At 44.1% G+C, this 24,277-nt stretch overlaps 1 protein-coding gene across 2 annotated transcripts in view; it reads left to right on the forward strand.

The window, feature by feature from the left end:
* MYCBPAP (MYCBP associated protein) overlaps positions 1 to 22,954 on the forward strand; it is an 835,305-nt gene extending 812,351 nt beyond the window's left edge. For both annotated transcript variants that reach the window (XM_085617113.1, XM_085617114.1), the window contains exon 19: positions 22,790 to 22,954. In XM_085617113.1, the coding sequence (XP_085473239.1) occupies positions 22,790 to 22,897 (108 nt within the window). In that variant the 3' untranslated portion in view covers positions 22,898 to 22,954. The remainder of the gene's footprint in view (positions 1 to 22,789) is intronic.
* Positions 22,955 to 24,277: the final 1,323 nt, after the last annotated feature.

The following is a 24,277-nucleotide window of genomic DNA, read 5'->3' on the forward strand; positions in this document are numbered from 1 at the left end:
GGGTCAAGCGCAAAACGTCTAATGACGGAACATCAGTCATAATAGGAACTGCGATTGATCAGGTCCCGATTGAGGGGACTAGATTGCAATCGTACACGTTACTCCAAGCCTAGGCGGCTCCCCTGATGGAAGTTCTACGAGGGCTAATTAGAGACATTGTAAGAGATGAACTAGTCCCAGTGCTTTCTCGATTTGATAAACTGGCCAACCCATTTATCACTAACGAAGGAAACTCTTCTACAAATCCTCCATGGGCTAGAGAGAGCATAATGGATTCTGTTGGTCATATACCTTCTGGCATCGTTGAGACCCTAAAAAAGACAAATGCTTCTTGCGAGGCGACTTCCGCTACCCCGGCCCCGGCTATTAACATTCCTGTTGCTGGTCCCAAGTCAGGGGTTAGGGCACCATTAACAGAGAGTATCTTGAAAAGCAGTCTGGTTAAAGTTGGGCCCCAGAGCCAGGGATGTGGGGCAGAGGTAGATTTGCCTACAATTAACTATCCCCCAGCCTCAATGCCATATGTTATTGTCCTTGCAGGAGTCCCAAATGGAAAGGAGGGTCAGAAGGAAACTCAGCTTGAGCTTAAAAATAAATGTCTGCACTGGCTTGCTAGACACTGTCATTATGCATATTCAAATGCCAATGAAATCCTCATGACTCGAAGGGTTGGTTGGGTGGGAAATAGGCCCAAAGATCTTCGTGGGGATTGCGTTGTAATCAATTTTAGAAACCCTCGTTCTCCACAACATCTTCTACATTTGAACCATATTCCCCATGTACCAGTCACCGCAATTAGACTTCTTCTGCTCACATACTTTTACATTTCAAATTCTGTGGCCCAAACAAGGGCCGATATCAGTCACCTACAGAATGACTGGTACCAGAATCAGTTAACACTGGGACAGAGACCCTTTCACTTGAGATTACACATTTTTAACCTGCCCCTGGCAAATAGATTTGGGGCTTTGGAAGAAGTCGATTGACTTGGGGCTGGGAGGGTTCCTAGGTTGGCAGGAGTGAGAGTACTTACAGTGGATAGGGCTGTGGATGTTAAAATCACAGTGCCCGGGCCCATAAATCAGGATCCTTACACTAACCCTATGAACGTGCATCCTGCCGCTGCTGTTCATCCTAAACTACTAAGAGGCTTATCAGTATCCTCCAGCTCCAAGCACAGTATGCTGGCCCTGGACCAAGACCCTTCTACCCCCATATTTCCACACGCCCCTACCCACCCTCCTGGTACTATAGTCAACTGATGTGTAGTGGATAAACTCAAGATCCTATCATGGAATGTGGCAGGTCTTAAGAGCAAACTTGGCTGCCCCGACTGAGGGGGTTTTTGTGGATACCTGTGACATATGTATGTTTCAGGAATCCTGGTCAACGGAGGAAGCTACACGTCTGGGGTTTGCTTCATTTGGAATACAAGCTGTATTTGGGGTACGTGGCAGACCCTCTGGGGGGTTTGTACGTGGGTAGGTACCCATCTAGGCTGCACGGTTTCCCCAGTAGAGCATTGCTCACCTGATATACTGTGCATTATGTTGACCTGTGCACCAGATTTTAAACTAGTCTTAATCAATGTTTATTGGAGGCCGGTGAGGATCGGCCAAGAATCACCGACCCTAGATCTACTTGATGGTCTGATTTCTAGTCTTTCTAACAACGTCATGGTGGTTCTGGGGGCGTGACCTTAACTGTCAATTCGAGCCCATGAAAGATCTTAATGGCACTTATGTCACTGAGGAGGATGAGCTGTGGGCAATCCCTGAGTCCAATATTTTCCTGATTGGGGCCTGGACACCGCTGGCTTCTCAAATTAAAGCCCTAACCTTAAAATACTCCCTGCGAGCCTGTAATGGTCCAACCAGCTCTGATTTTCCCGGGAAGCACACCTATAATAGAGTTGGTCACTCTTCTATTATAAACTACATCCTAGTAAAAACTATGATGTGGGACAGGGTTGTGGATTTCACGATCAGGCCACCTCATGATAGCGACCACAACGCTCTGATACTCGAGCTGTCTATGCCAGCCTTCGGGGGAACTCCCGACCCAACCTCAACAATTGATAATAGATTGACACTCACCAATGACAGGCGAAAAGTTAGGTGGGCATGGATAGAACAATCGCCCAAAAAAGGGGCCCTCCTATTTGAAGCCATCATACCCATCCTTGAGGCACTGGCAGAGCTTGTAAAGTCAGCAGGTATCGCTGCATCCCTCGCAGATGTTGCTAAGATCAATGAGTCCTTAACCAAAAAACTTGTGGGTGTGTTCTAGCCAGTATGCACCCGGGGGGGAGGGACGAAGTTAAAATGATCCTGGTTCAATGATGGCTGTCGAGAGGCAAAGAAGGCCCTGATCGAGGCCATGAAAAATAAGTGTAACGCTAAAATAAAAACTGCTAAGACCTCTTTCCTAGCCACCATTGCACTTGCAAAAACGTCCTGGGAAATGGATCAATGGGAAAGTCTGAAATTGGCCCTTGTGGCCAAAGACATGAAAACTTTTTGGAACCTTGTAACCACAGGTAGTTAAATCTGGTATGGCGACTTTAGAGCCAAATATAGCGGCTGACCGCTGGAAAGAGCACTTTCTGGCTCTTTACGCTTCACATGATGTCGAGGCTTGTTGTCAGACTCTATTTATCTTGCCACCCCTGAATCCTAAACCAGTTGCCCCAGAGATTACCCTGGTAGAAGTTACCAAAGGCCTATTCAGAATTGTTCCTGGTAAAGCAGCTGGCCTGGATAAGATACCAGGGGATCTTTTCCGGGCTGAACCCAACATTTGGGGTCCCTATCTATGGGTGGTCTTTAATGCCATCTTGCAGGGGATGGCACTTCCTGATACCTGGGTAGGAGCTGAGATCCTTCTGGTATATAAAAAAGGATCCCCTCTATCACCTATTAATTACAGGCCGATCAGTTTGATCGACATATCACAAAAAGTCTTTGCTAGGATCCTACTAGATCGACTGCAGTCCTGGCTGGAGGAACATAAGATCATGAGTACCTTACAAGCAGGTTTTAGAGAAAAAACATCAACTCTGTACCAGATTTTTAGGCTCCAACTCCTCTACTGGAAGTCAGTGTATTTCGAAGGTGGTAGTCTGTATCTGGTCTTTGTGGACCTCAAAAGTGCTTTCGATCAGTTTCCTAGGGATGCTCTCTGGGTAGTGTTGAGCGAACTAGGAATACCCCAATATCTTTTGATTATGCTGAGATGGCTACATCCCGGCAACTATGCCCAAATTTGGGATGGGATGAAGGGGGAACTCACGTCGCCCATTTCCATCAATAGGGGAGTCAGACAGGGCTGAGTACTCGCTCCTACCTTGTTCTGTATATACATCAACGGACTGGTCGGCGCGCTGAGCAAATTGAGGGACATTGACGCCCCCAAGGTAACACACAAGCTAATTCTAGCAATGATGTTTGCAGATGACACCTTACTGCTCTCCAAATCCCCCATGGGCATCCAGAGAATACTTGATGGGTTTTGTGAGTTTTGTAGGCACAGGGGTTTGGAGATCAACATACAAAAGACAAATTACATGGTTTTCAACCCACTCCAACCCACACATGAATGGTGTTCCCTTGGAGAGGGTATCCGTCTTCGACTACTTGGGCCTCACTTTAACCGAAAATATGGCCTGGCGGCACCTATGGGCGACGCCCAAAGCTGGCCGAGTACAGGTCTGAGCTCTTAGAACTCCTGAAACTCCCTGGCATAGGCAATCTGGCTTGGTTTGCACATATAGAAGGTCTTAGTATTATCGGTAGAGACAACCTATGGTACAACCCAGAGTCGGCCTTTGTGGCAATTATGCGCGAACAGCTAGTCAGTAGCTACAGGGGGGGCAAACTTGCCAAAATCCATGAAAGCTCCACCACTGGTTCCCTTACAGTAAATTTTCTGGCAGTAAAGGATATGTACAACTTAGAGCCATGTCTAAACGAAATACGACCAGCACTAGCCAGGAAACTCTACGTGCAATTCCGGCATGGCTCTCTTCCCCTGCATACACTCACTAACAAATGGTCTAGTAGTGCCACTCTGGGGTGTCCAGCTTGTAGTTCGGGAGAGGAGACTGAAATCCATGTAGTCTTCTTTTGCCCGGGTTACCACAAAATAAGACACAGATGGTGGAGCCAATTGTGTAGAAACCTTGGCTCACGACACTGTAAAGAAGCATTTGGGCTCCTAAAATACAATACCGAACTCCAAATTGCTTATGCTGTTTCCCGTTTTTTAAGCTCTATGTGGTGGACATACCATTGACTGACTTTTTTTTAATGTCCTATCTTGAATGATATTTTTAATTTACTACTATTTTTATCATGGGTTTGTAGCCTTTTAATCTGTTTTGTATAGTCTGTATATATCTGTGTATGTTCTTTTATGGTTTACCAACCGAAACAAAGAATAAAGAATGAATGAAAAACAGTGCAAACATGGAATTAAAGATGCCGTTCTCTTTCTGGCAAAAATGTGTGTTGAACCAGGAGTCATTTTTTCTGTGCAAGTGAGAATGCCAAAGACTTCAATGATCAGCATGTCCCTGCCGACCACAGGTCACAAAAACTTAATTTCCAAAGGAAGGAATGAAAAGAATAGGCAAGCACTAAAGGATCATAAGACGAGATATAAGTGGACGTTTGAACTCAGGATTAGACCAGCTACAAACTGGTGGGGGTTACTGATGAGAGCCAATGCAGAGTTCTGCTACTTTTCTGTATCCATTCTTGAATTGGGTCACAAATCTGTGCTGTACTCACCAAAGTCCCAGGCATGTGTAATACATGTGAAGCAATACCTTGTGGTATCATGATGTGTGGCAGAGGATGTGCATTTGTGAGACTAGGCTGATCCAGAAGATCTTCTTAGTGGACTGCAGAACAGTGTTTGATTCAAATGTTGATTTATATGTCTTAAAATATTTGTTTCCTTGGCTACAGTAGCCACCTTGCTGCACCTCCGTGTGTAATGATTTATAAGGTTGTACTTTGATGCACAATGGTTACGTTGTCACCATTTATGGAGCTGGTTAATGGGGTATGTACTGTCAGTTTTGTTTGATGGGGAGTAAGCAGAGGATGTGAGGCTTTGGACAGCTGGATTATTATAAAAATATGTAATATTACATTGTTGAATGTATCTGTATCCACCTGCTGTATTTTGTGGGCGGACCTGTTTCATAATTGCTATCTGTATTTCCACAATTCTGGCTAAGGATGGTAGTTCAGTTAATGGAGTATGATTTAAGTTTCTTACTTGAAAGCTCAGAGAGTTTAATAATCACATTGAAGCGAGGCAGGTGCTGGTGGTCTTGGAGCAACACAAGACTGCTCTGGCTATGATACCAGAAAGTCACCTCTCACAAGTGGCTCATGTTAACTAACTTTGCAGGAAATGTTGGTCTCAGAGGTATTTCTCTTTTACTTTATGTTAAAGGGTAGTCACGTAGTGGGATACCAGTTATTTTGTGTTGTGCTATGTTACATTGATTTGTAAAGTGCACTATCACTCGGGAAGATATTTTGGCACTGAGCAGGCGTGGGTCTATCCCCACGAGGACCTAGTGGGACTACTTGAAAAGCAGTGTATTTAGCTTTTTGCAGCATTCTGTAATTGAGATGGAAGCTCAGATGTGTAGCAGCAGTTCGTTTCACCCTTTAGGAGCAATGTAGGAGAAGGCTCAGCTGCCGGATCCGGTTCTCTATATACATGAGATGTGTGGCAGTAGGACTCCAGCTAAACAGAGTACCTTGATGGTTTGTAGAAGAAGATGCTTTTATTGAAGTAATCTGGGCCAGTGTAATGTAGTGCCTTGAAAATGTGGGTATGGGGAGTGAGTACAGTCCCTGATTGTGACTTGAGTGGGGCGAGGACATTGAAAGTGAATCTGACTGCCGTGTTCTGAATGGTTTGTAGCCTTCGGATGAGTTGAATGTTGATCCTGGCATAGAGAGTGTCTCTGTAGTCCAGTTTGTTAGTGACAAAGGTGTGCATGATGGTTTTCCGGGTATTGATTGGAAGCCATTTGAAAATCTTCCTCAGCATCTTCAGGGTGGGGAAGCATGAGGCAGTGACACCGTCATGTAAACTTGCTGTCGATGACAATCCCAGAGCTTTAGGCATAGGTGCTAGTTCTGTTGGCCACCAGGTGGAGTTCTTAAAGATAATGACTTTGGTCTTGTTGGTGTTCAACTTCAGGCAGTTGGTCTTCATCCAGTCTGCAATTTCAGTCATGCAGCCCATCAACTTGTTGCAGGTGTTGGGTGTGGGGCGACATTGATGTTGTGAAAGCGTATGATGCTGACCAGAGGGAAAATATTGAAAAAGGTCTGGCTCAGGGAGGATCCTTGCGGAACTACGCAGATGAGTTTGCAGGCATCAAAACTGTAGGGAACCAAGCTGACTGACTGGGTCTTTTAGTGAGGAAGGAGCAGTGCGGTTCCTTGGATTCCGATATCGTCCTGGAGTTGGGTGTGGATAGCATTGGAGACGGTGCCAAACGCTACGTCGAGGGCCAGGAGGATGAGGGCTGCATACTAGCTAAAACAATTGATAGGAAAGCATGTAGGCGATCATACCTGGGAGTGTCCCTGACCAACAGCTAACTTTGGTGAATGTCCATGGCTCTATTCTTGATGATCCCATAACCTTTTAAGAAGTTCAAGATAAATTGGAGTTTTGAGTTTAGAGAGTCCCTAGTTTTGAAGATGGGGAGTCTTTAAAACATCACAGATTTGAAGCTAAACAGATCCTAGAATAATATGGGCACTTTACTGAAGTAGCGAAGGTTGTGAGGTAGAGGAAGGTGGTATATTGGGCTGTTGATTGCAGGATGCCTTCTGTGCCCCTGTAAAAGAGAACACATTTTTCACTCTTACCAACTAGAAAGAAAACTGGTGCCATCTGAGCTATCGTATACAGTGGTTTTGATGAGTGGCGGGCGGTTTAATGAGGCTTTCCTAAGATATCACCAAGCACCATATGCAGCAGTCCAGGTGTCTCACATTGAGTAAATCGTTTCTAGATGGGTTACATTGCGATGGACTTAGGGGGAATCACAAAAGCAGTTGAATGTTCACTGACTGAAGGAAGTGATTGTGTAGTAAGAAAGGCCCCTGAGCTGGGTTGGTTTGCAAGTGAATTTTATAAGGCTCTACAGTACGATATTTTGCTTCAGATGATCAGTGGCGCCTTGATCGTATTTCTGTTCAACCAAGAAGTCCACAGACATTTGAAGCTCATATAGACCTCTGTGACTGATAAAGTTTTCCTGCAAGATTCTGGCCTGATTGCTGGGTAATAGATTGTTTGGGTAGTAGAAATATCCACCAGAGACCCTGATTGAGGAGTTGCTACTACATTCTGAACAGCCAGATGAGAGTGGCTTAAATTTGCTTAAGGTGGGACCCTTGGTGGTAGACGAGGAGCAGGGATTGAATAGGTCGCTGTCATGCTCAGTTATTTTGGAGAAGTTCTGATAAATGTCATTTATTTTTAGCTTCAAGGTGATTTGTGAGGGAATTACAGAGAGCTTGCGTTGGTACAATCTCCTGAGAGGATCACTGACAGAATATCGACGACAGGAATATAGAGGTACACAAATATTGTGTACAGAATATCAATGTCAAGAATATCGACATCCTATATCTACAAAGGTAAGTATAAAAATATTGAAACCAAAATATAGTTGTTTAATATATCGTTGTTCAAAATATCGTTTTTTTAAATGTCTTAAATATAATATAAAATACATTTAATAATAAATATAAATAATACAAACATAGTTAGAATTATTTAAAAAAATAAAAAATTATAAATAATGAATGTAACATAAAAAACAACTAAACATACATATATAAACATTATTATATATATATTTACTTAATATTGATAAATAATTATTTTATTAAATTATAAAATGTTAGAAACATAATAAAAATTATAAATACATATATATACATTCATCTGTAACATAAATATAAAAATAATATATATATATATATATATAATAAATTAAAATATTAAAATAATTATTTAATTTTAAAACAACATTTTACACTACATTAACTAAAACAGTAGGGAAAATGTTGGATAGCGTAGAGGATAAAATTACTATTCCCACTCCAGGGAATGCGAAAGTAGGGAAAGTGTTGGAAAGTGGAGGGGATAAAATTACTATTCCCACTTCAGCGAGTGCAACAGTAGGGAAAGGGTTGGATAGTGGAGTGGAATAATTTACTATTCCTACTCCAGGGAGTGCAATAGTAGGGAATGTGTTGGAAAGCGAAGGGGAATAATTTACTATTCCCACTCCAGCAAGTGCAACAGTAGGGAAAGTGTTGGATAGCGGAGGGGAAAACTGTACTATTCACACTCCACGGAGTGCAACAGTAGGGAAAGTGTTGGATAGCAGAGTGGAAAAATGTACTATTACCACTCCAGGGAGTTCAACAGTAGGGAAAGTGTTGGATAGCGGAGTAGAATAATTTACTATTCCCACTCTAGCAAGTGCAACAGTAGGGAAAGTGTTTGATAGCGGCGGGGAAAAATTTACTATTCCCACACCACGTAGTGCAACAGTAGGGAAAGTATTGGATAGCGGAGGGGATAAAATTACTATTCCCACTCCAGCAAGTGCAACTTTACTAAAGTGTTGGATAGCGGAGGGTAATAATTTACCATTCCCACTCCAGTAAGTGCAACAGTAGGGAAAGTGTTGGATAGAGGAGGGGAAAAATGTACTATTCCCACTCCATGGAGTGCAACAGTAGGGAAAGTGTTGAATAGCTTAAGGGAGAAAATTACTATACCCACTCCAATGAGTACAACAGTAGGGAAAGTGTTGGATAGCGGAGGGGATAAAATGACTATTCCCATTCCAACAATTGCAATATTAGAGAAAGTGTTGGATAGCGGAGTAGAATAATTTACTATTCCCACTCCAGCAAAAAAAACTATCATCAATTAAGTAAACATCAATTAACAAATACTTAAATAATAAAACATTATTTACCTCCCACCAAATCCCCCTATAAATGACACCACCTATATTGTAAAACATGACACAAATACCATAATTGATTAACAATTAATTAAATAACTAATAACAATGAAAAAGCAAATTAAAAACAATCAATAATAAATTAATTCATACTATTAAGACTATAAAATAGCAATAACTAAATATTATTTAAAAAATATATTACATTTTAATTACTTCCAACACTACTCCCCTATAAATCCACAACCCACCCCTAACAAAATGACACAATTTACACATTTATCAATTAATAATTAATAACCAATTAATTAATTATTTAACACAATTAACAATATAAAATATTAAATACACAAATATTGATTGATAAAAATTATTTATTAATTATTTCCAATTAAATTACTTCCCACCCTACTCCCTATTAAACCCACAACCCGCTCCTAAAAAAATAAGACAATGACCATATTTACCAATTATTAATTAATATCCAATTAATAACTAACTAATAACAAATTATTTAACACAATTAACAAAATTAAATAGACCGCCTTCATCGAAGAGAACTCCATCCTAGACGCATTCCAGTCTGGCTTCCGCAGCAACCACAGCACCGAGACCGCCCTCCTCGACGCCACCAACAACATCCGCATGCTGCTAGACCAGGGACACACCGCAGCCCTCATCCTTCTTGACCTCTCCGCAGCCTTCAACACCGTCTCACATTGCATGCTAGCCGCCAGACTCCACAACGCAGGAATACAGGGATCCGCCCTCGACTGGACCAATCCTTCCTCTCTGGCAGAACCCAGAGGGTCAAACTCCCCCCTTTCCTCTCCGATCCCACTGACATCAACTGTGGAGTACCCCAAGGATCATCACTCAGCCCAACGCTCTTCATTCAACATCTACACTGCCCCCATCGCTGCCATCATCAGACAGCACGGGCTCAGCATTGTATCCTACGCCGCCGACACCCAGCTCATCCTCTCCCTCACGAAGAACCCAGAAGACACCAGACTCTGCTTCCAGGAAGGAATGAGAAACGTGGCAGCCTGGATGAAGAACAGCTGCCTAAAACTCAACTCTGAGAAGACCGAGGTCCTCATCCTCGGACCATGTACCTCCGTCTGGGACAGCACCTGGTGGCCCTCCGCCCTCGGGAGCCCACCCACCCCGACAGACCACGCTCGGAACCTCGGCATAATCCTCGACTCCTCCCTCTCCATGAACCGCTAGATCAATGCCGTCGCGTCCACCAGCTTCAACTGCCTCTGCATCCTCTGTAAGACCTTCAAATGGATCCTCCCCGACTGCAGAAAGACCGTCTCCCACGCACTCATAACCAGCAGACTAGACTACGGAAACGCCCTCTACGCCGGAATCAGCAAAACTCTTCTACACAAACACCAAACCATCCAGAACGCCGCAGCCAGACTCGTCCTAGGGACACCGCACCACAAGCACATGACCCAACACCTACGAAGCATCCACTGGCTGCCTGTCGAGAAGAGGGTCACCTTCAAACTCCTCACCCACGCCTACAAATCCCTCAACAAAATCGGACCCAGATACCTCAATGACAGAGTATCTTTCCACGTACCCAAGAGGAACCTCCGCTCCGCCGACCTCGCCCTGGCAGAGGTTCCCCGCATCCGCAGAAACAGAACCGGCGGGAGAGCCTTCTCCTACATCGCAGCCAAGACCTGGAATGAGCTCCCTCTTAACATCAGACTCTCCCCGACCCTACTCACGTTCAGGAAGGACCTCAAGACCTGGCTCTTCAACTGATCCGGATCTGCTCCCTCCTCCCCACCCTCAGCACCTTGAGACCCTTACCGGTGAGTAGCCCACTCTACAAACCCCTAAGTGATTGATTGATTAATTAATAAAATTATCAATTAATTAATTATAATTAAATTACTTCCCACCCTGCTCCCCTATAAACCCACAACCGCGCCTAAAAAAATGACATAATTAACATATTTAGCAATTTTTAATTTATAATTAATAACCAGTAAATAACTAATTAATAACAAATTAATTAACACAATTAACAATATAAATTATTAAAACATAAATATTAACAGTTATTCTGAGTTAATTATAATTAAATGACTTTCTACCCTACTCCCCTATAAACCCACAACCTGCTCCAAAAAAGACACAATTAACATATTTACCAATAATAATTATTAAGTAATAACCAATTCATAACTAATTAATAACAAATTAGTTAACACAATTAACAATCTAAATTATTAAATACAAAAATATGAATTAATAAAAATTATTGATTACTTAGTCATAATTAAATTACTTCCCACCCTATTCCCCTATAAACCCACAACCAGCTATGGAACTAAAACACAATATTTAATTTTTATAACATTTATAACTTCTAAAAATGATTAATAAATATATTATAATTAAATTACTTCCCACCCTATTCCCCTATAAACCCACAACCCGCTACGGAACTAAAATAAGCAAAAATTATTTTCTTTACAATGCAAACAAGTATATCCTCAAAAGACACAAATTTGGCATAATTGTGTCCATTCGTGACATAATAGTGTCAATGGCATGATTATAGTCATCCTTGACTATTTCAGTATTTTTGGTCTAGTTGTGGTATGCTGGCAGCCATCATAGACCTACTCTGAGCATGACTGGTCTATATGTACCTATTCCTGGCATATTAATGTTCATGACTGATATGTGGTATTATCCCTGATCCTTTTGGTTTCCAGCCTTGGCACAACTGTGGCCCTAGTTTAATGGTGGGCATTACTGGCATAATCCAGGCATCCGTGGTGCTATGGTGAGCATCCATTATGATATAATGAGGTAACCCACAATTGTCCACGGACCTGGGTAACAATTGGTATAGGAAACAACGGTTATTGAATTTGCCTTTTGGATTCTCCTCCTTTATATCGGTCCTACCTCACAAGCACTTTCCTTTTTCACACTCCCCTTGGAGCAACCTTGTCACGAGTACCCCATGCGCCTCCCTATACGTGAGCCTTCCACAGAGAAGGATATGCCTGAGGACTGGTGGTCCTGTCCCACGGTGACGCAATCTCACCTTGCTTTGCAGCCCGGAGACTAGAGAGAGGAAACTGACAGCCTCTGGACTGGGAACCCTTACGGAATACAGCACTGTACCTTTAAGCCGTCCGCGGCTGGACGAGTCGCCGCCCACGCCTGTGACGTCATCCAGCAGGAGCCTCTCATAGCGGGAGACGAGAGGAACGAGGAGGAGGACAAACCTGGAAGACGCGGACCTGAACGAGACGACGGAGACGAACACGGAAGATCAGGAACACCGGCCGGAGTCCCAGAGCAGACGTCGGAAGGAACCACGGACCGCCCAGCCACATTCCCGGAGGAGCGTGGCTCCTTCAGGTACGGGACCGAGTCACGGGGTGGGTTGGACGCAAAGAGAAGGAACACGGGTAGCTGTTTTGTTGTACCTACCCGGTGCTGGTTACCTCCCCTCTGCCTTTTCACGAGCACTGACAAAAAAATAATGCCTGAGAGTGACTCCCTTGCACCGGTGTCCCTGCACTATCCCCTCCCCTGTTGAATACTGTTCACGTGAAAGGTCAAACCTGACGCAAGGTTTCTTTTCTTTTTTTTTTCTTCTCTTTTGCTTGATATTCCTTCATGTTCTGGACTGCGGTTTGCTGACCTCCCTGAGGACAAGAACCCCTGCCCTGTCCCGAAGATTAGTCAGCAGCGCGAAAGGCCTGTAGTGCCCCATAAGAAGACCCAGGATAAGACTATATTACCCCCAGTGTTACTGTTTTCTTAAGACTGGCATCACAAAAACGCCTTGTATCCCATACAATAAAACCTTGTTTGATCAGACGTGGGGTAGACCTCCTTTCTGACTCCGATCTCCTAGACCTTTCCTCGTCACAGTTGGTGGCGAATGCGGGCATAATCGCCATTAGTAGGAACATAATGGACGCCTTAATCCAACATATAGTAAAAGCCCAGGACAAGCTAGGATGGGCCGTGGAGAGACAGATGACGTTGGCTCAAGCCGACAGAGACGTATTCAAAAATACTATGGCCGCTCAGATGGAGGGCCTACAGAGGATAGTTACCGAGCAAGCAGCCAGTCCCCTACCAAGTATCCGAAGTCCTGTCCAACAGGACTCACCTGTGACAGGAGTCCCCTTACAGAAATATATGATCGGCGAGGACCCAGATGCATACCTCCTCAATTTCGAAAGGGTAGCCAGGGCCTGCAACTGGCCCGTGGAAAAATGGTCCTTTTTCCTAGCACCACTCCTGACTGGCGAAGCACAAGCCGCCTACTAGGTAGCTAACCCCCTGGGGAATACCCCATACGGCGCAGTAAAGCGCATTATCCTGGATCATCTCGGGATGGACGAAGAAGCGTATCGGGTTCGCTTTCGAAAGGAAAGAGGACACCCTGGGGAAAATCCGAAAACGCTTTTCTCTCGCCTCAAGTTCGCAGCGGACAAATGGCTGAAGCCCCAAGACTGCACCAAGGAAGAGATAATGGACAAAATATACCTTGAGCAGTTTTTAGAAGCTCTTCCGTACAACACCCAACATGCAAACCTTACCACCATGGAAGCCATGGAAGCCATGGAAATGGCGGCCACCTTTTCTCGGGCCCAACCCCGTGTCAGTGGGACTGAAACCGACCGCATATACCGACCCCTACCCGGGAAGCTCGTCAGACCATCGGTAAAGAAACCTACCTTTAACGACGGGAGCAAACAGAAACAACCGGAGCCTCTTTCTCTGAGGGGCCCCCAGTGTTTTGACTGCGGTGACTGGGGGCACATCGCACGCACCTGTCCCAAACTGAAAACGAGTGAGGAACCTATGGACATCGGATACCTCCCGAGGCCCGTCATGTATACTGCAGAACTGGGACACGCTTTCTATGTGAGTGTACGGGTAAATGAACGTGTAGTCAGGGCCTTACTAGATTCCGGATGCAAACAGTCAGTCATTCAGGGGGATCTCGTTAGGTCACACCAGGTGGACCAGGGAGACCTAGTACACATTAGGTGCGTACACGGGGATGTGAAACCCTATCCCGTAGCCACAATCACCCTCACACACCCGAATGCGACCCCCTGCACAGTGAAAGTCGGGGTAATGCAAGAGTTGCCGGAAGACCTTATCATAGGAACAGACAATCCCCATTTCTTAGAATATTTTCGAATCTTACTACGGACCAGCAAAGAGAAAGAAGGCGCTGACACACCCACCAAGGTCCCCCTCCCTGCTCTGGTTACACCCAAACCATGGCTCATGGACAGGAGTTTCCGGTTTGCTCAAACAAACGACCCCGCCCTTCAACATGCATGGCAGAATGCCATCCAAATCGGGGAGGGTACGGTACCCCATTATCCCTCCTTTCAAAAGAAAGACGGTTTGTTATATAGAGTCAGCCATAAAGATGCCCCTCCCCAGCTCCTGGTCCCTTTCTCCTTCAGGGAGCAGATTCTGTTCTTTTCCCATTCGCACCTCGCTCAGGCCCTTTGGGTAGCGAAAAGACGACCCAAAACGTTCTGCGACACTTCTACTGGCCAGGAGTATACAACGACATAAAAAGACACTGCCAGGAATGTGAAACCTGTCAAAAAACAAGCTCCTACAGACCACCCCAAGTGCCCTTACAGCCACTCTCGGTGATCGGCACTCCCTTCTCAAGAATAGGGATGGACCTCATCGGCCCCCTTCCAAGAACGAGCCGGGGACATCAGTATGCATTGGTGGTTGTTGATTATGCCACCAGATACCCGGAAGCCTTCGCCCTGAAAGCTCCCACGTCCCAAGCCATAGCCGACCGACTGATAGAACTCTTCTCTCGCGTCGGATTCCCGAAAGAGATATTAACCGACCAAGGGACACCGTTTGTTTCCCGATTAATGACAGAGGTCTGTAGACTCCTCAACCTTAAACACATTAAGACATCAGTATACCATCCCCAGACTGATGGTCTGGTGTAACGATACAACGGTACCATCAAAAGGATATTGAGAAAAATGCTCATGGTAGAAGGAAGGGAATGGGATCAACTTCTTCCTCTGGCTCTATACGTGGTCCGAAGTCAGGTCCAGAGCAGTTTGGGTTGTTCTTCCTTTGAAATGCTATATGGAAGGCAGCCTAGGTCGCTCCTGGACATGACCAAGGAAGCATGGGAAAAGGAGGAAGAGGAGGGTACTCAGCACTTCCTAGACTATACCCAAAACCTCAAATCTAAAATAGGGAAGCTGAGGGACCTTGCCTACTCCCATCTTGAGGGGCAACAAGAGAAGCAGAAACACTTCTATGACCGCGGCAAGAAGTGGTGACGACTCTATGTAGACGATTGGGTTCTGGTCCTGATGCCATCGTCTTCCTGCAAGATGAGAGCAGAGTGGCTCGGTCCCTATAAAATAATAGGTACCGTCGGTAGAACTAGCTACAAAATACAGGTGAGACCTAACCGAACCCAGATTTACCATATCAACCTCCTTAAGAAATGGTTGGGACCGTTGCCGACCCCTGCCAGACTAACCTTACCCAGCCCCGGACCAGACTGTACCACCTGGTGATTAACGACGCCTTTGAGAGCCCCCAGAAACGATCACTGGACACCATACTCAGGCCTTTCGGTCACATATTCTCCGACCAACCAGGGAAAACAACCCTGACTGAACACATCATAGAAACCACACCAGGCCGTGTGGTAAAGCAGCGGCCCTTCCGCGTCCCAGCAGCTCGGAAACAGGACATACAAAACGAGGTCCAAAACATGCTCAGGATGGGGGTTATCCGCCCGTCCCGAAGCGAGTGGTCCTCCCCCATCATCATGGTGCCTAAACCAGACGGGTCCACCCGTTTTTGTATGGACTTTAGAGCCCTGAATGCTATATCAAAGTTTGACTCCTATCCTATCCCTCGGGTAGACAAATTGATTGAGAAGCTGTGCGAAGCCCGTTATATAACCATCCTTGACCTTACAAAGGGTTACTGGCAGGTCCCGTTGCGGGAAATAGACAGAGAGAAAACCGCCTTTACCGCCCCAGATGGATTATATGAGTTCACCGTCTTACCATTTGGTTTGTACGGGGCCCCCGCCACCTTCCAGCGGCTGATGAACACTGTATTACGTGATCACCAAGCCATTTCATCAGCTTATCTAGATGATATCATAGTATACAGCCCCACATGGGACGAACACCTGGAAGACCTCCAGAGTGTCCTGAATGCCCTGTCCGTGGCCGGCCTCCACATCAACTCCAAAAAAATTAAGAGTAGGCTTCCAAAAAGTAAGGTACTTGGGATATGTGTTAGGACACAGTCTCATAGAGCCCCAAGAAGAAAAAGTCAGGGCTATCAAGGAAACCCCGTTTCCCACATCTAAAAAGGAAGGAAGGGCCTTCTTGGGACTCCTAGGATATTACCGGCGATTCATACCACAATACTCAGAAATAGCGAATCCCCTGACCGATCTCCTGGGTAAGGGCGTTCACCCTAGGACGCTTCAAAACCCCTCAGAAGCAGTACAAGACGCATTCAGGCGTTCGAAGGAAGCCATCACTAGTGCACCAGTTCTTTCCTCCCCTGACTTTTCCAAACCCTTTATTCTCCACACGGACGCTTCAGAACACGGCCTAGGGGCAGTCCTGTCACAGACATCCGCTGAGGGTGTAGAACATCCCATCCTGTTTCTCAGTCGGAAGCTGTTTCCCAGAGAAACAAAATACCCTACCGTTCAGAAGGAGTGTCTTGCCATTAAGTGGTCGATTGACAAATTGAGGTATTACTTGGAGAGCTCTCATTTCACCCTGTATACCGACCACGCTCCTCTCCAGTGGATGAGCCGCAACATGGGACAGAACCCCCGAGTTCTGTGCTGGTTCCTGTCCCTACAGCCCTTCTTGTTTGAAGTCAAGCACCGCCGGGGCTCCGAGACCGGGAATGCTGATTTCCTATCTTGGGTACTTCCTCTCACCGATCGGGAGATTCCTAGGGAAGGGGGGTGTCACGAGTTCCCCATGCGCCTCCCTATACGTGAGCCTTTCACAGAGAAGGACATGCCTGAGGACTGGTGGTCCTGTCCGACGGTGACGCAATCTCACCTTGCTTTGCAGCCCGGAGACTGGAGAGAGGAAACTGACACCCTCTGGACTGGGAACCCTTACGGAATACAGCACTGTACCTTTAAGCCGTCCGCGCCTGGAGGAGTCCCCGCCCACGCCTGTGATGTCATCCAGCAGGAGCCTCTCATAGCGGGAGACAAGAGGAACGAGGAGGAGGACAAACCCGGAAGACACGGACCTGAACGAGACGACGGAGACGAACACGGAAGATCAGGAACACCGGCCGGAGTCCCAGAGCTGATGTCGGAAGGAAAGCCAGGAGGCCACCATTACCACGGACCGCCCAGCCGCGTTCCTGGAGGAGCGTGGCTCCTTCAGGTACAGGACCGAGTCACGGGGTGGGTTGGACACAAAGAGAAGGAACACGGGTAGCTGTTTTGTTGTACCTACCCGGTGCTGGTTACCTCCCCTCTGCCTTTTCACGAGAACTGACAAAAAAAAAACACCTGAGAGTGACTCCCTTGCACCGGTGTCCCTGCACTATCCCCTCCCCTGTAGAATACTGTTCACGTTAAGGGTCAAACCTGACGCAAGGTTTCTTTTCTTTTTTTTCTTCTCTTTTGCTTGATATTCCTTCACGTTCTGGACTGCGGTTTGCTGACCTCCCTGAGGACAAGAACCCCTGCCCTGACCCGAAGATTAGTCAGCAGCGCGAAAGGCCTGTAGTGCCCCATAAGAAGACCCAGGATAAGACTATATTATCCCCAGTGTTACTGTTTTCTTAAGACTGGCATCACAAAAACGCCTTGTATCCCGTACAATAAAACCTCGTTTGATCAGACGTGTGGTAGACCTCCTTTCTGACTCCGATCTCCTAGACCTTCCCCAGTCACAAACCTCTTTCTCTATTTGGATAATTGAATATGGTGATCTGTTATAAAAGTAACTAAATAATAAACAGTCACTATTGGAGCGATATTTTGTGCCTTTGTGCCTTTTGAGGATATACTTGTTTGCATTGTAAAAAAAATGGTGGTACATTAATGATACAATGCTAATTCTATATGCACTGGATGCCCTTTGACTAATGAATGTTTTTCATAACTGAATTGTAGCTTTAAAGAAGTCTAGGACAGTTGTTTCCTATACCAATAGTGAGCATCCATGGCATATGACTGTAATACCTAGGAATTCAAAGTAGTCTGTCCATATGAGGCATTTGTACATGGGAGTACATGATGATAATGACAAGCTGATGTTTTGAGACTGTGCATTTCTCGAAAACTGATATTTTAAAGGCAGTTTTAGTTTGCAAAAATGGGGTTTCTTCTGGAAAATTGAATTTGTTTGCCCAGAGTGGAAAGTAGTATTAGATAGAAAAATGTGCATTTTCAGAAACTGGTGAATGAGAATTCAAGCTGAGCTGGGGAGACGTACTGCTGTGCTTATGTCCTTTGTGCCACTGGGCATGTAAAGATTTGAATGTTGCTTCATAAGTCAAGGGGAGGCATTTAATATTGAAGAACTTTTTCCCAGCATTTCTGCTGGTAACCGCACTTGGTATACTTGGGTGGTTACTACTGAAAATCTTGCTTTGGGTGGTCATAGTGTAGTCACTATTTTACTGGTATAAAATTTGCTAGTAGCTCGGGAAGACTTTCCTTGTGCAGAAGTAGCTCTCACTACAGAAAAGGTTGGAGACCCCAGCCCTAGAGGTTGTCACATAGCGGAGGATCAGCTACCTACCTGATGTGTTCGATTTGCTGTAAGAGTTGGAAATAGATTAAAAAACAATATTATGCACTCAATAAAAAAAATGAAATGTATATTTTTACCACCCAGAAGTATTCTCATTCTGTTCCCAAATACCTTTTTCCAACAGTAGTGCATCAATAAGCTTTGTGGATACCATCCATTGTTGAATTGTTTTTAATATGTAAACATTCATCAAATAAGAACGAGCAACTGAAGTATTAAATGTTATAGAACGATAAAACATGTCCCATTACACCAAAAGCAACCTCATGAGTAACAGCAAAGCACATAGACAAGTACTGGAACAGTGGGCATAATCAGCAAATATTTTTAATAAATGTACAGTGTACTTTTATAACCGTTCTTACATACATCACTAATGTCAAGGTTCAACTTAGTTGGGTCTTCAAAGTCCACAGTTGATTGATAGGTTTCTGTTTTGAGAGAGTTTTTCAAAGTTAAACAAGGCCATTCATGCTCCTGGGAAAGAAACTTCATCTTCACGTTTTCTCTTTAATGCAGACAACAACTACCTACTGTACATTGAGGCCAGGGGTGAATTGATCCCTCTCCTCGTAAAATACCTGTATGACTTAATAGCAGGCAGAGTATTACATTTTTTGAGAACCTGATTTTGAAGATGTTGGACTACAGTTTAACCACATCCCCATTTCAAATAGTGCATTTCTGAAAGAATGTTACAGTGGGATAACAGCTTCGTTTCCTTTTACTTCGTCAATGGATTTGCATATCTTTATTTGTTACTTTGTAATCATGCCACTGTGACTAGAATTTACAAAGTAATTCAAATGTCTGTTTCAATAATTAATATGTATAATCCAGTTAATTGTAAAACATGCAAAGGGATAGTTTTTTCTTTCCTGGACACGTGGCATCTCACTTGAATTGTATAATAATATGTTTAATTGCAGATTAGGGTGTCCTTACAGTGAAAAGTGATTTGAGTTCTAAACATTTGAAACAGTTGGCCATTCTTTCTCAAAGGTGCAGTACCAAAAACTGTTGCAGATGTTCAGGGGCGGCTCCTCCACTATGGCGGAGGAGCATCGCCCCACTGCTTTCAAGCAGTGCAGAAGCAAAAACATAAAATTTTAACTTTCACTTATAATTTTATGTTTGGCTGCTTTGCGGGCGGATGGGCAGGGTTGCTCTGCCAGTAGGGCAGTGGAGGAGTAGTTTGCCCACTCCTAAAAGGGTGCAGTGACCAGTTATGCGCACTTTCCCACTTCTCCATGCCGGCTGCATTACATGGATACGAGTGCTAGTTTGTCAAAGTGAACACTAATGCTGTTTCACCATTGATTTCAGAATTCTACTAAGAACAGTCTTGGTTGTCTACCATAGACTCCACCATTAATTGATCCTTGAAATTGGAAGACCATACATACCTGAACCCACGGCTTACATCCATTGCCCTGGGTAAGCTTTATTCTTTACAATTATTACAACCCACCCTCCACTGCAACAATACTAAATTCCCCATTCGCCAGTCCCCAGAACTTCCGTCCTGTAGAGACCCCGCCATCGACAGAGGTTCGAAACGTCGTCGACTATTTACAAAGGATAGTCCAGAACACTTGTATATTCTCTAGAACACATGATTTTAAAAAAAACACAATGAACAGCTTTTAATTCCAATAATCAATTCGTTCTAAAACTGTCACTTTACTTCACTCACCTGTTGGTTATCGTCACTCCACTGGGGTCACATGAGTCACAATCTCTCTCGTATAAATATATATGTAAATAGTGTCAATATACAGCAAAAGTCTATTTTATGTTTAATTGTTCATGTTGTTGCAAATTAAAAAGCATTCGCTCGGTTGAAGTGAGTGTTGAAAAAGAAAACTGGTTGGGCTGTCTCTCTCCAGACATGTGATTAACCGAATAATTGTTGCTTAAATCATTGCAAGATAGTTGGAACTTGCTGAAAACAAAAATTATTTTGATATAAATAGGTTCCTTGTGAACAATTGTGCTCGAGCTGATATTCCTTTTTAGTCACACACGAGTCATTGTAGATTCTTTCACAAGGGTGCAGTACTGTAATCTGTTGTGAGATATCCCTCTTGAATCAGAGACAAGTTCTAACACTACCAGGCTGCAGTATTTCATGTTCTTAATAAATATCCCATAGGCGTCCCAAGTATAATCCCACACCTCAGTTTCAGGACACCTGCGAATAATGAGAAATCAGATTCCTGTACATTTCTTCTTTTGTTGAAAGCGTAAGGAAACAATGAAAGAACGCTTGACTTTGCACTGCAGATCCCACAGAGGACGTAGCTTCAAGACACAAATTTACAACTTCACGTTTATTGTTGCTTAATTTTTTTGTACCAAATAAATATGCCAATGCTGGCTTCTGACGGTGATAGGCATCACGGCTCTGAGTGCACCCACCTCATGTATGCCCTAGAAGAAGCAGTTGATGGCATCCTAATATTTATATGTATTACCAATCACTAGTACTTATAAAGACCCTTTTCTGTGTACTGAACAACTTTTTATTTATCTGTATTTCATTGTTAAAAAGCTATTCCTTTTCATTGAATGTGGGCTGAAGTGGCAGGTAAAGTCACACTCTTTGTTAACCAGGATTGCAAAATAACAGGATGTAGCAGTTTACAAAGAGCAAATGTATCCCAAGAGGAACTCCTTTTCCAGTAACCATTATATATTGTAAACCAAAGATGTGAAAGAAACTAAAATGGTTGAAGGGGGCTGACCCAAACAAGCCAATGGCTTAAGGGTGATAACAGAAGCCCACTTTATGTTTACTATTTGTGCCTTTATGAAGTGATCTGTGACACACAGCTAAAGCTGTCTGTAGCCAGACCTAAAAAACTGCTGTAACCAGGAGACAGAGGTTCTGTATTGAACCCCTGAGGGATCATTCTCAGCATCTTCTAGAGCCTGGAACCTAATATACAGAGGGAGCGATCCAGATGTGAAAATATTACTGTTTGTGGATAGAGGTCACTGTACCACTGCATATATTTTAGTCCTTCTTTAGTCAGATTTAAGTAGGACACAAAACAGGCCAGTGGATGGGTGGCAGAGCGCTGTACACAAGAAAAATAAATGAACCATTGTACTGAAATATAGTGATGCACCATTTAGAAATACATTAGGAAATATATAAAAATGTAATTTCAAGGAAATGTGTATGTTTTGAAAGGGTCAGAAAAATTATTATTAATGCCTGTGAATCTTACTAATATGGCAAAAAAATAGTTTTGTCACTGAAACGGTTGTGCAATACTAGAGTGTGGAACTGTTAAATAATACTATATAATAAATTATCAGGTTTAACGATGAAAGAAAGGGAAATACTCCAGCATCTGATGGAGCAATTGCATGGTTCGTGGTTGCATTTTGAGGTATAATTTGTGCATTTCAAGGATATTTTTAGTATTGTGCTGTACCAAAAAATGCTTATAGTGCTCTACTGAGCTTTTCATCTTGAAATCTGTTCTGGAGGACAAAACCCGGCACTCCATAATGACTGTCCCATTTGTCTAATTTATCTGATCTGTTTTGACTAGTAGACTTGGGCAGACACTCTTCAATTCCTATCTTTTACACATGTTTATTAAATGCGTTGAGGGAAATCAGAAAACCACGGTAGTTGCATCTGCACCCACTCTTTAACCTGGCCCAATATCATGTGCTATTTTGTACTCCACCCACCTCTCCTCTTTCCAAAGTTTGTTTCTTCTGCTAGGTTCTTCTGTTACCATCACAGTTTTTGAACTTCTGATCTTCACTGACACATCAGAGTCACTGTTACAAAATCTCACCCGCTTTCTGTCAGTGTCCTTCCGCTATTTCCTCCCCTCCACTTCCTGTGTTGCTGTGTCCTTCCTCTACTAAACCAGTGGTGTGTCTTGTTTTACAGGTGTACCAACTCCTGGTGTCCTTAGTGGAGAACCTGGTGTATTTATCAGAGGGACTGAAGAATGAAACTGTCCTGACAGAAGAGGAGGAAGTAGAACTGTACATGTAAAATAGAATTGTTTCATGAACACTTATTATTTCCATCTTTCTAAAATATATTTCGTTTAACAGAGCAAGCCTTTCCTGACTCCTCCTTGGTAAAACCTTATAACGAGATTCCGTTGTAAGCAAGACTGCATCTAGGGTCAATCACTGCACCCCTCTGCGCTTCAGTTCCATTGTCCAGCAAAGATTGAGGTGCCTTGTACTGTCTGTCAGATCTCATGTAATGAAGAGAGAATGTGCAAAGAAAGGGACTTTCGGTGAGCCCTCTTTCGCCAATAGTCTTGTGTTCATTGCATTTCGAACATCACAAAGGACAATATTCAAGAAGGGACATGAATTAGCTCTCTTCAGCCTTGCTTAGTTTTCAGTGTAATTCGCATTTTGCATCTGCCCGCATGCCAGCCACGAGGAGTTCGAACTGTCGGTGCTCATGGCCGAGGCTTTGCCTCCTCTTCCAGATGGGCGAGCACCGAGAGGCAAAAGAGCCATCTCCAGCCACAGCCACCCCACCGATCTATCTTTGAGCTGTTGTGTGCAGTGCGGGGGATGAGGCTTGAGCCTCATAAACCTGTTCCTCCTAACCACTAAAAACATCCAATTCAACTTCAAGGTATGTGCATCTACGTAAAATTATATTCATTGATGAGTCACTCCATCTGCATTAGCACTTAAACATCATGCGTTTCAGAGTAGGCCTTCAGCCACTTGGTCACTTTGCTTAGTTAACTCGGGTGGTTAAGCGTCTGCTTTTGGAACTTGCAGGCGATCTGCTCGTCACAGGCTCAGAGCAGGATGAATCTACACAGCATAAGGAGTAGGGTGGATTACTGCATGCAAACCTATTTCTGAACTGAAAGCCTTTCCGAGCAAGTGCTGCATTATTCATCCAATATATTACTTTTAACGGCATCCTGAAAAACAGATGGAAATTGATCTAAATTGGGAGGAAGTATTTTCTTAGGTAGAAATCTTGGCATTAATCACAGTTCTTGAATTCTGAGGGGGAGCATGCCCATAAAGCCGGTGGGGGGCGTACCTCATTTTCCCTAAGTGCTTTAAAAGGCAGTTTGTAGCTGAATACTGTGTCCTCTGCTTACAAACACACGTCGCTGTCAGTACTTGAAGCCTGACACGCAGCCCTTTATTAAAAGACAACAAGGACATTTGGAGAAGGCCTTTTATGGTCTAGTAACAGACCGCTTCAGCATATGCCAAATAATCAGTCAAACAAAGAATATACAGAAGACAACCTCCCTAAGCCATTGGCTCGTTTGCATGAGCCCTTTGCAGTTGTGACTTGTCTGATTAGTTCTTTTTAATCCACCCAGCAGGGCCTTTTGCAGATGTTTACAATTAACCACGTGTACATTTCGCTTTGGTGTTG

This window comes from Triturus cristatus, chromosome 7, assembly GCF_964204655.1.
Source record: "Triturus cristatus chromosome 7, aTriCri1.1, whole genome shotgun sequence".
In the NCBI taxonomy this organism is placed as follows: domain Eukaryota; kingdom Metazoa; phylum Chordata; class Amphibia; order Caudata; family Salamandridae; genus Triturus; species Triturus cristatus.